Source organism: Stegostoma tigrinum, chromosome 3 (assembly GCF_030684315.1).
Source record: "Stegostoma tigrinum isolate sSteTig4 chromosome 3, sSteTig4.hap1, whole genome shotgun sequence".
In the NCBI taxonomy this organism is placed as follows: domain Eukaryota; kingdom Metazoa; phylum Chordata; class Chondrichthyes; order Orectolobiformes; family Stegostomatidae; genus Stegostoma; species Stegostoma tigrinum.
Window position 1 is genome coordinate 57,560,523 of NC_081356.1, and position 12,919 is coordinate 57,573,441.

General features: G+C 43.4%; 1 protein-coding gene across 1 annotated transcript in view; it reads left to right on the forward strand.

The window, feature by feature from the left end:
• Positions 1-7,663: 7,663 nt before the first annotated feature.
• LOC125451157 (fructose-1,6-bisphosphatase 1-like) overlaps positions 7,664-12,919 on the forward strand; it is a 34,565-nt gene continuing 29,309 nt past the window's right edge. The window contains exon 1 of the mRNA XM_048527948.2: positions 7,664-7,947. Within this exon, the coding sequence (XP_048383905.1) occupies positions 7,778-7,947 (170 nt within the window). The 5' untranslated portion in view covers positions 7,664-7,777. The remainder of the gene's footprint in view (positions 7,948-12,919) is intronic.

Below are 12,919 nucleotides of genomic sequence, written 5' to 3' on the forward strand. Positions count from 1 at the left end.
GGTGCAGACTCTGCTTATTTTTCTGAACTCAGGCGATTTCCCACTGTCTCACTCACACATTTTGAACACCTCTAAGAAATGCTTTGCGATTGCCTTGATCATTTCATACTAGTGCATCATGACTCCAAGAGGCACTTTATGAACCTCCAATGGTTGAATTCTGTCATGAGTTCCTGGATGTTTCTGTGACCAACAATTTCACATTCAGCTTCCATGTATTACTGTCAATCACCTGAACTTTCTGCTCATAAGATTTGGCCAGCAGAAGGAAGTGCTTAAAAATGAACACCAACTTGACATTGGTGGATCTGACTTTGAACACCCAGGACACAAACAATATGTCCATCCTGGAAAGAACAGAGCTATCTGTATGGCACTGTATCTGCAGGGTTGTTAATGATATCATATGGTTTGTCGTCCTACGGTAAGATGGCGGTGGAGTAGAACTCTCCAGCTGGACCTCATTTGCTCCACCCATTCTTTTTGGTTCTTTTTCCTCTCTCTTTCCATCCCGCTGTGGTTTACTTCTCTTCTTCTGTCTTCTCAGACTCTTGGCATTGGACACCCACCCCCTGCCTCTGACTCACGTGGGGTTGGCAATCAGTTACCTAAAGTGGGAACGCCAGTCATCAGCAGCCCAGTGCGGATCAGGGGGCAGAGGCCCAGTGTGGAGTGGGGAGCAGCGGTCCAGCACAGAGAGGAGGGCAACGGCCCAGTGTGGAGTGGGGGGCAAGGGCCCAGTGTGGCGTTGCGGGGAGCAGCCCAGTGTGGCGTTGGGGAGCAGTGACTCAGTGCGGAGTGGATGAAGACAGCCCAGTGCGGTGTCAGGGGCAGCAGCCCAGTGCAGAGCGAGGGGCAGCAGCCCAGTATGCAGTGGGCGGCAGCAGCCCAGTGCGGAGTGGGGGCAACGACCCAGTGCAGAGCGTGATAGCAGTGGCCCAGTATGGAGTGGGAGGCAGTGGCCCAGTGTGGAGTGGGTGATAGGAGGAGCCCAGTGCAGAGCATGATGGCTGCGGCCCCGTGCAGAGTGGGTGATAACTGCAGCCCAGTGTGGAGCAGGGGCCAGCAGCCCAGTGTAGAGTGGGGGGCAGCAGTCAGTGTGGGGTGGGGGGCAACAGCCCAGTGCAGAGCGTGATAGCAGTGGCCCAGTGCAGAGTGGGAGGGCAGCAGCCCAGTGCGGAGCGGGAGGACAACCAGAAGTCAGATCACATGGAGGCCCCATGCTGGCCTGCTGTGCTAGTCTTCTGTGTAGAGCCCTTGGAGAAAGACTGTGATGTTTGTCTTTTTGATATTGCTTATTGTTTTTCAGACCTGTGGTTATCCTGTGTATAGCTGTAATGTAATTTATTTTCTTCATTTCTCTATTTTGTAACTAAAGGTTGTATCTACGTACTCCATACCTAAGATGGCACTGTGTGTGGCTGACATTGTTACGCCATAGCTAATCTTGTAACTGAAGAAGCTGTACGTAGGCTCCTTTCTACTTAAGAAGATGTTGTACGTGGTGACTTATAAACTTTTCACTGCACTCTTTGTACATACTTAAGATCTAGAAGGATGGGAAATAACGAAGACCTTGAAGTATATCAGCAGACTAGGAAACAACTTAAAAAGAATTAGAAGGATTGAAAGGGATCATGAAAAGTCTTTGGCAAACAGGATTAAGTAGAATCCCAAGCCTTTTCATTCATATATAAAAAGCAAAAGGGTAACCAGTGAAAGGGTTGGCTCACTCAAGGACAAAGGAGGGAATCTACATGTGGAACCAGAAGAGGTATGTGAGGTCCTAAAGGAATACTTTGTGCTGGTATTCAGCAAAGAGAAGGAACTGGTGGAAGATGATCTCAGAGAAGGGAGTATTGAATTTCTAAGCCACGTTGCTATTTACAAAGAAGAGGTGTTGTATGTCTTTAAAAGTATTGAAGTAGGTAAGTCCCCAAGTCCTGATGGGATCTATCACAAAGTATTGGGAAACAAGAGAATAAATTGATGGGGCAGTGACAGATATCTTTGTATCCTCTTTGGCCACAGGTGAGGCCCCAGAGGACTCAAGAGTAGCCAATGTTGTCTCTTTGTTTAAGAGGGGTAGCAGGGATAATCCAGGAAATTAAAGGCCTGTACGCTTCATGTCAGTATAGGGAAATTATTGGAAAAGATTCTCAGGGACAATATCTATACACATTTAGAAGCAAATGGGCTTTTTAGAAATAGACAGAATGGTTTTGTGTAGGGGAAGTCATGCCTCACTAACTTGGTTGAGTTTTTTGAGCAGGTGACAAAGATGATTGATGAGGGGAAAGCAGTTAATGTGGTCTACATGGACTTCAGTAAAGCTTTTGACAAGGTCCCTCATGGCAGGCTGGCGCACAAGGTAAAGTCACATGATATTGGGATGAGCTGGCAAGATGGAAAAAAACCTGGCTTAATCATAGGAGACAGATGGTAGCGTGGAAGTATGCTTTTTAGAATGGAGGGATGTGACCAGTGGTACTCCACAGCGATCACTGCTGGGATCTCTGCTGTTCATAGTCAACATAAATGATTTGGAGGAAAATATAACTGGTCTAATTAGTAAGTTTGCAGATGATACAAAGATTGGTTGAGTTGCAGATAATGAGGAGAATTGTTAGAGGATACAGCTGGATATAGATCAGTTGGAGACATGGGAAGAAAAATGGCAGATGGAGTTTAATCTGGACAATATGAGGTGATACATTTTTGGAAGGTCAGGTACAGTTGAAAATTATACAGTGAATGGCAGAACCAGTAGGAATATTGATATGCAGAGAGATCTGGGTGTGCAGGTCCACAGATCACTGAAGGTGGCAGCACAGATAGATAAGGTAGTAAAGAAAGGCTGATGGCATGCTTGCCTTCTTTGGAATGGGCATTGAGAATAAGGATAGGCAAGTTATGCTACAGCTTTGTAAAACTTTAGTTAAACCACACTTAGAATATTGCATACAATTCTGTTCACCACACTACCAGAAAGATGTGGATGCTTTGGAAAGGCGAAAGAAATGGGTTATTAGATTGTTGCCTGGTGTGGGGGATTTTCGCTGTGAAGAACAATTGGATAGATTGGGCTTGTTTTCACTGGAATGCAGAAGGTTGAGCGGTAACCCGATAGAAGTTTGTAAGATTGTGGATGACACGGACCGCACGGACAGGATGCAGGGACCAATTAATAGGGAGGGCACATGTTTAATGTGTGGGGGTGTAGGGTGCAGGAGGGAAGTTTAGGAGAGATGTGCGAGGCAAGTTCTTCACCAAAGGGTGGTCAGTGCCTGGAACACACTGCCAGAGGAGGTGGTGGAAGCAGACACAGTAACAGCATTCAAGAAGCGCCTGGACAAATACATGAATAGGAATGGAATAGAGAGATACAGATCCTGTAAGTGAAGCCAGTTTTGATATGGAGAGGCAAAATGTGTTGGTACAGACTTGATAGGCTGAAAGGCCTGTTCCTGTGCTTTATTGTTCTGTATTCTGCATGTGACAATAGAGCTAATTCAATTCCAATTCCTATTAGGAGTTTGAACATGATGCTAGTTTGCTATTGGCCCTGTCAGATCCATCATTTAGGATGACAGGCCTTGTTGTTGCCAGGAGCAGTAGGAGCTTCTGGAAGGTAGTCAAAGCTCTCTGTTTTAAGTTAGAGAGTTATCTATTTATTAAGCAGAGCAGAGCCATTTTATATAACAAAGTGTGAAGCTGGATGAACACAGCAGGCCAAGCAGCATCTCAGGAGCACAAAAGCTGACATTTCGGGCCTAGACCTTTCATCAGAGAGGGGGATGGGGAGAGGGTTCTGGAATAAATAGGGAGAGAGGGGGAGGTGGACCGAAAATGGAGAGAAAAGAAGATAGGTGGAGAGGAGAGTATAGGTGGGAGGTAGGGAAGGGATAGGTCAGTCCAGGGAAGACGGGCAGGTCAAGGAGGTGGGATGACGTAGTAGGTAGGAAATGGAGGTGCGACTTGAAGTGCGGCATCCCAAAACCAGCCCAGCCTGTCTCCGCCTCCTTAACCTGTTCTTCCTCTCACCCATCCCTTCCTCCCACCTCAAGCCACACCTCCATATCCTACCTACTACCTCATCCCGCCTCCTTGACCTGTCCGTCTTGCCTGGGCTGCCCTATCCCCTCCCTACCTCCCCACCTATACTCTCCTCTCCACCTATCTTCTTTTCTCTCCATTTTCGGCCCGCCTCCCCCTCTCTCCCTATTTATTCCAGAACCCTCTCCCCATCCCCCTCTCTGATGAAGGGTCTAGGCCCGAAATGTCAGCTTTTGTGCTCCTAAGATGCTGCCTGGCCTGCTGTGTTCATCCAGCTTCACATTTTGTTATCTTGGATTCTCCAGCATCTGCAGTTCCCATTATCACTGAGCCATTTTATACATCACTGCTGTTATGAGGAAGTAACTTCCTTTGGTTTGAAGGAGGTGAAATTGCTGCACACTGCAGAACACCCACACTAGAGGAACAGGTATCATACCCCAGACTTCCACGCTTGCCTTAACCATGTTGATACTACATTTAAACTTTTCCCAGACTCTATTTCATACTTCCACAATAGTTATGCATTCCCTTGATTTTTTGCCAGCCAATTCTTATCCCCATATCGCTTTAGATAGGGTCTAAAGTACTTCTCAAATATATGCAGCCTTTGATAATAATTTTGGTTCCATGTCTATAATGACTTATTTTTAAGTGAACATATCATCGAGGATGTAGCACTTTACAACTTCAGAGTTAGTCTGCCAATTGACTGCACTGCCTCAAATCAGTTGAACTGTACCTAAATGAGTCTATCCTAGGCAATTGAGTGACTATATGTACCCTTGCCACAAGTCTCTTCCTCCTCTCCCTGCCCATAAACCTCCTCTGAAGATGAAGAATGATTATCATCTTTCTTTTCTTGCAGTTCCAGTCCTGTCTGCTGCACTGTGAGCAGATAACCAAACTTTTGCATATCCTTGCTATTGCATACTGAAGAGTGCTCCCACATTTGACCGCTTCTGCATTCCAATGGTTTGTCTAATGACTAAACTTCTCTTTGATTGTATGCGCATGAGTGTTAGGACTCCTCACAGTGATCAACTGATTATATTTGAAGGCATGAAGGTCTGTGGGAGACATGAGTGGTGCAGGATGAAGAAATCATGACAGCTTACTGGGCATCTTGCATAGATCTATATGATGATTTTTCAGTGACCATATGTCAGTTGAACATTAATGGAATGGTAAAAACTGAAAGAACTGCAGATGTGGTAAATCAGGACCAAAAACAGAAGTTGCTGGAAAAGTTCAGAAAGTCTAGCAGTATTTGTGAAGAAAAGTCAGAGTTAACATATCAGGTCTGGTTGCCACCAGATCTGAAATGTTAATTCTGATTTTTCTTCAGTGGCAAACAGGATTAAGTAGAATCCCAAGCCATGACCCATGAATGGAGCAGTGTACCTTTTAGTTTTTTTAAAATTCTCCTGAGTGGTCTTAAGCACCTTGTTTGCTAAGTATTCAGTTGATGGTTTGCTCGACATGTGGGAATCCAGTGAGTGCAGCAAATCTGAAGGCCCTGTCATTGACTGCAGTTAATCCTTGCTGGACATAAGTGGCAGCTCTAAAAAATGTGGCATGATTGTGTCTGGGTCAGGAACTACCTTCCTAACAGCATTGAGGGCGGCACGGTGGCTCAGTGGTTAGCACTGCAGCCTCACAGCACCAGGGATCTGGGTTCAATTCCAGCCTCAGGTGACTGTCTGTGTGGTGTTTGCACATTCTGCCCATGTCTGCGCGGGTTTCCTCCGGGTGCTCCGGTCTCCTCCCACAGTCCAAAGACGTGCAGGCCAGGTGGACTGGCCATGCTAAATTGCCCATAGTGTTCAGGGGTGTGTGGGTTGTAGGGGAATGGGTCTGGGTGGGAAGCTTCAAAGGGCAGTGTGAACTTGTTGGGCCAAAGGGCCTGTTTCCACACAGTGGGAAAACTAGTCTAATCTAGGTCTACCTATACAAATGGACTGTGGTGATTCAAGGAGACACTTCATCAGCACTTTCTCAAGAGAAATTAGGAATGAGAACTAAATGCTGATGCTGCCGGTGAAGCCCACATCTTCTGAATGAACAATAACTTTTAAAAATCACCTCACTGACCTACACAGCAGATCGTGAGATTCCATTGATTCCACTAGCAGATCCTTGAAGAAATCGGGCCCGAGGCTGTTGTGAGCTTGTATGCCACTGACAATGTTTGCCAACCCAGTCAACTTGGCAGGTTGTCTTCTTTCAGGAGAAATTCATTTCTAACATTCATCTGATGGCAAGTCTGAGCCTTCTTAACCACAGATGCTCAGTCATGACCAGAAACTTTATCTTCTGTCTGTACAGCCTAACTAGTCTGTATCTAGCAGACAAGACCCCTGTGAAATTAGGTTTCGGATAAGGCAGTTGCAGTTACTTCAATTTTTGTTCCTCTTGTCCCTCATCAGAGGTTCAAATTAGAGCTCTGTGAGCTTCCCCAAAGCTGTTGATTGAGAGCTGGGAATTTCAGATCAAAGGCATACAATTTCATGGTTGCAGAAATAACCCTCTAAAGTCTTAGAAAGCACACTCCCTATCTTGGAGCAAAAGCCTTTCCCCCAGGCAGGGAAGCAACTGCAAGGTCTTGGTGTCTTCTAGGCAGTCAATCCTACACTCCTCTCACCTTCATTTACTTGACCAGTTCCAAAAACCCCAAGCACTGAGTGTAAAAGACAGAATGGAGGGTTAAAACACCATGTCATTGCCTTTAACATATTCAGATATCAGGTCTGCAGGAGTTTCTCACAGCAGCAAATACACTTGTGTTAAATATGGACGTCAGTGTGTCCCCAACGTACTGGTTCACCTTTTTTTCTGCTGTTTGACTCCTGCACAAGAAAGCAGGTTCAAGTTCCAACAACTGCTTTCAAAACTCTGCAAAAGTTGTACAATATCAACTGGGATTGAGAGAGTATGGAGGGTTGAAGTTCCTTCTATGTTTCAGAGACAATTTCAATAAATTATAACTGTCAAAGTTACAGTTCAACGCTTCTCACATCACATGAACACATTCAAATTTCATTTCAAGAAATTTACTTTTGTCCTTGGAAGGAGGGAACAAAAGAGTGGAAGTGCCTGTTAATTTTTGATAAAGGAGATTCATGAGCAGTAAAATCTCACTATCTGATCTGATCTGATCACCTCACTAGGTTTGTGGGGGCGGGGGATGCGGGCACGCGTCCTGTGAGCGATCGCCGAACTTTAAAATAAACTGACAGCAGTTCCACATTATTTCACGTTCGGTAAAATCACTGTGATAACTTTATAATTTAAATATAATCTCAGATATATTCCGTGTTTATCACTATATCAGACTTTATAACAAGAACTTTATGTCATCATTATACATCATTGGGGTAGACGTGTTTTAAAAATACAACTGAGCACACCGACAGAAATGTGCTTCTAAAAGCATCGTAAATGAATTAGATGCCCTCCCACTTGTTTATTCCCATTTCTACATGAACTTTACCCAGATTCAGTGAAAGGTTAACCATTCAGCTTTGACTTGATTGCTCTCTGAAGGAGACCCTCCTCTTTCCTGGGCTGGATCTTAGATTGGTTCAAATTGTTGACCTGGAAAGTGCCTCCCTCTTGACGTTTGTGGTGTGGTTTTTTAAGTTGCTTCATTCAGCAGCTCAGTGTAACCCTGACTGCACATTCTTCCTTGGAGGGTTTAAGCGAGCAGCCGGGAAGCAGCATGTCAGACCGCTCTGCTTTCGATACCAACCTTGTCACGGTTACTCGTTTCATGCTTGAAGAGGGCAGAAAGGCGAAAGGCACCGGCGAACTGAATCAGCTTCTCAGCGCCCTTTACACTGCTATCAAAGCCATCTCCTCGGCCGTCAGGAAAGCTGGTATCGCCAATCTGTACGTATCCCCTCTCTGGAATCCCAAACTGCAGACCTTAACCCCAAGGGTGCCTTATGAAACATGTCGGTTCAAGTTGCTATCTTGCCGGACCAGTATTGTAGTTTTTAGAAAGCTTAGTATTTTCACGTTGTTAGGGACGTCACTCACTCACAAATTAAACAAGTTCCTCCGGTTTCTGATCAGTTGCAGTCTGATTTTGGAATAGATTTGTAGTAGCTGCTGTTTGGAGGAAATAAATCTGCCATACAATGTTTAAAGAATTTCGCAAAACGTAAACTAAACTAAACACGCACCACAGCTCTTTCAAACCACTGTTAGATACTGTGCGTGATTAAATCTCAGTATTGTCATAGTTTTGTTGTGCCCGGTGGAAACATTTTCATGCACCTCTTAATTATTTTGATTGATACATGCAAAGAAAGGAGGAAAAACAATTTGTTTCGGCGTTACATTTAGTCCTTTTTGTGTTTCTAAAAGTTAGGAGGTGTGTACCGCCAATCTCCCAATAGGAGGGTGCTGCTTTGTACAGCAGGAAGTGCTGCCTCATGCTCACACAGCAGTGTTATACTGAATATTGTGTTCCTGTTAATTCATTCCAAACGATACTTCGTCGCTCTCTGTTCGATATCACCCCCTCATTAGTTTAAAGATGTTGCGATTTCAAATCTGGCAAGTGATCCGGTTACTGTATACAACAGACCTCCCTTTCTGAAATTACATTTCCTGTGCCAATCTTGGTCCTATCGTGCATTTGATATTGAATTTCCACCATCGATTAAGAAAAGTGCGCTTCTTTTTAATATGACCTTATCAAGTTTTTTTGATGGTGAACACCAAGTTTGCCGCTTCTACTTTGTCTCCAAAATCCCCAGACAGGTGGATACATTGTTTCTGCCTGCTCCTGCCCCACAATACTTATTTCTTCCCACCTCAAGACTTTTTTTTTCTGTCCTTGGGCAGTTCCTCCCCACTTACATTTGTGATTCTTGTGTCTTGCATCAGCTACAAAATTTCCAGTTTCACCATGGACATGCAATCCCTTTACACATCCATCCGCCATCAGGATGTCCTAGGACTCTCCACTTCTTTCTGGAATAAAGACCTGAGCTATCCATCACCACCCTCCACCTGGCTGAGCTTGTCTTCATTTTGAACAACTTTTCCTTTAACTCCTCTCTCTTTCTTCAGATCAATGATGTGGCCATGGCTAATCACATAGGCTTCAATTATACCTGTTGGCTTTGTGTGGTATGTCGAACATTCCTTATTCCAATTCTACTCGGGCTCCTGGCAACAACTCTGTCTTCAGCACACCACTGATTTTGCTTCTCTCATTTGGAGTAGGAAAAATTTACCAATTTTGCTTCTGGCTCTCACCCTCACCTGATCTATCTCTAATTCCCCTGTTACTTTCCTCAAAAATCTGTTCCCATTTCTGGGGATGAGTTGGCTCCTGACATCCATCCCAGTTTCTCCATCTCCATTGCATCTGTTCTGATGATGCCATCTTTTGCAGAGGACCTCAAATGTCCATCTTTTTCCCCAGCTGAGTATTCCCCGTCATTGTGACTGACAGGTTCTTACCTGCACTTCTGCCCTCATCCCTTGTCTTTTTTTCCCTCAGTCCTACTTATCATCCCTTGTAAGCTGCCATTTCTGTCCAAGTGGATGCCATGACCATCCACATGTTCTCCTCCCCTCCTTTGCCATTTCAACACATCACCGTTTCCCATGCTAACATTTCTGTCACAGACATATTGCAGTGCTCCAACGAGCCTCAGTCCAAGCTCAAAGAACAGCTCCTCTTCTTTCATTTGGGTAGCCTTCAACCCTTTAGGACTCAATGTTGAGTTCATTTACGTTAAAGTCTGATTTAAATCCTTTTTTTTTGCACACCCACACCCTGGTTCTGTCTTGACATCGGTTGCTTTCAGCACAGCCTACCCATCCTCACCCGCTCATAGTCCTATTGTCACCTTTTCAGTTTCTTTTCTGTCCTTGCTTACTATCAATAATCCTTTCATGTAGCTCTTTCTCTGGGCTCCGTCTCCACCTGTCCACTCATTTCTCCAAACCCAACTCCCTCCCTCCCTATTCTATGCATAAATACCACTTAAAATCAATTCTGATGAAGAGTCACTGGACTCAAAACATTAACTCTGCTATCTGCCCACAGATGCCTCCAGACCTGCTGAATTTCAAGTTTTATCGAAACACTTTTTTGATTCTATCCAGAAAAAAAATCTTGTTGACTCTGGTTGCCTTTATTAGTCAAGACATTGAATGAAAGAGCAGGAAGGTTATGATGGATAACAGTGCGAAGCTGGAGGAACACAGCAAGCCAGGCAGCAGCAGAGGAGCAGGAAAGCTGACGTTTCCAGTTGGAACCCTTCTGCTTCTTTGTTTTGTATACATTTCCTGACCTAGTCGGTAGCTATGTATCCTTCATTACACTTGGTGTGTGGAATCTTCATTTGGAAATTTAATTCACTGCAAATTACATGTGAAGTATAAGTAACTTTGGCTGCATTTTAGCCATTACAAATGGCAGAATGAGAGTTAGTCAGGTTCCTGCCCTTTTAGAACAGATCCTGAAAAATGATGATCATTTTTCATCCGTAAATATTCATGCTAAGGAATGTCTGTGACTTCATATTACACTTAACAAAAATCATGAGAATAAGCGAAGTTATTAAATACTAAAGTTGGACCAGTTACACCTGCCCTGCACCACCAAAGATACACACAGAACATAGGTTCATGTTAGCCTTGGAAGTGCTTTGCTATCTGCATCTAGGAGTTCTGAAGCTAAACTACCAGTTACTGTATACTTGCTGTATCTAGAAATTAGCTGCCTGTGCATGAACAAAATGGATAACTAACAGTTTATTAAAAAGGATGAAGGCTTTCCCCTCCCCCACCCCTAACCGACTGGTCAGCACTATGTGCAAGATAGCATTGCAGAACTTTCAAAGGTAATTTCTATCTTTGGACTTGAGGGCCTATACATGATATCATGACCTACCTGACCAAAATAAAGCTTTTTTTCTGCAATAAGTTCAGTGACTCCCAGCAATCCATTGTGATCTTAATGCCTATGTACCAGACAATAATCACTATACTTTTATTCCAGGGCAAACATCTATAATGAGCGTCTTTAAAAGTGAAGAGTGAAATGGATGGGTCTCTCCTTATTCCAAGAATTTGAGAGTTTAACCCTCCTCTTGTTGCCTTGACACTAGTAAGGTTGATAAGGTAGATTTTGAGTTCTTTAAACTTTGCTTAGCTAGGTTCGTAGTGCTCAAGAAGCTCATTGTGCATAATTTATCCAACTGTCAAATAAAAGCAGAAGATCGTTGTGCAAATGGTAGAATACACATTAGATTTCCTACTGATTTTACCTCTGATTAGGAATTCATACTTTAAAAAGTGTTATTTTTCAAAATAAAATTGTCTTTATACTGTAAAATTCAGTCATGTTTCTGGTAATGCTCGGTGGGTTAATTGCATCATTGTTAATCAAAGTAATAGATCATTCACTAAAGGAAGTCAGATTTTGTTTTGCAAATTAAGATCTATTGACTTCAAATGTCAAAACATGTATTAGTGGTAGACTTTTGAACTATATTTATTCAAAAGGGCAGCAGTACAGATCTGACTGTGATTGGTTTGCAGCTAGCCCTTCTTTGGAAGCATTATATTTAAGTTGATTTAATTTAGGCTGTTGTGCCATAAACTGTGTATGTAGGTGTGGCAGCATTCTAATTACTTACAAAGTCACAACACATTTTTCTTTGTGAAATCATGCTTCATCTTGGAGTGCTTTTCACTTAGCTTGCTCAAAAGTTGTGTACTGTATCAGCAAGGGTTTTAAACTGTTGCAATGAAGATAGAAAATATTTGCACAGCATTAATTGTTAGCTTGTTTCAAAGTCCCAACAGATTACTCCTCTGGAAACTACATCTTTTGGATGATATAAATAAACATAGTTTAAATATTTTAAACAAAGGAATTGATTGCTCCAGATTTCAATTATGCAATGCATGCAGTACCATTTTGGATATTTGCAAGAAATTCATGTTCTTAAGATGAATTATTCCCCTGACTGTCAGAGAACAGCACAAAATAAAGAAACCGAACATAGCTTATTTTAATAATTCTCTATCCCCTATCTTTCCTCATGAACCCCCACCCAAATCCTTTCCTACATCACCAGGCCATGTAGTACAGGTGCATAAAAAATACAAGAATATTAAAATGTAAGTTTTTTTCTGAAGTAAAATCATACCCAGTAGAATATGCTGTGAAATGTCTCCTGTGAAAGGCCATGTTCTTTATTGATCTAATACTTTCTTCTGGTACCTTTTTAAAATTCATTATGATGACAAAGGAGTGTTTATTTGTGAAATTTTTTGAAAGACTGGCATTCCTGAACTAAAGTCATATTTCTTGGTAGTGATGTAATACAGAACAAACCAGAGCAAGAACCAGAAAATCAACTCCTTGCTAATGCGCAGGATTATCTTCTTAATTGCAAAATGCATTGGAGTTGACAGACTGTGTCATACTAGCAGCAAAAGCAGTAGATTTAAAACATTTGAGATAATGGGAACTGCAGATGCTGGAGATTCCAAGATAATAAAATGTGAGGCTGGATGAACACAGCAGGCCAAGCAGCATCTCAGGAGCACAAAAGCTGACGTTTCGGGCCTAGACCCTTCATCAGAGAGGGGGATGGGGGGAGGGAACTGGAATAAATAGGGAGAGAGGGGGAGGCGGACCGAAGATGGAGAGCAAAGAAGATAGGTGGAGAGGGTGTAGGTGGGGAGGTAGGGAGGGGATAGGTCAGTCCAGGGAAGACGGACAGGTCAAGGAGGTGGGATGAGGTTAGTAGGTAGCTGGGGGTGCGGCTGGGGGTGGGAGGAAGGGATGGGTGAGAGGAAGAACCGGTTAGGGAGGCAGAGACAG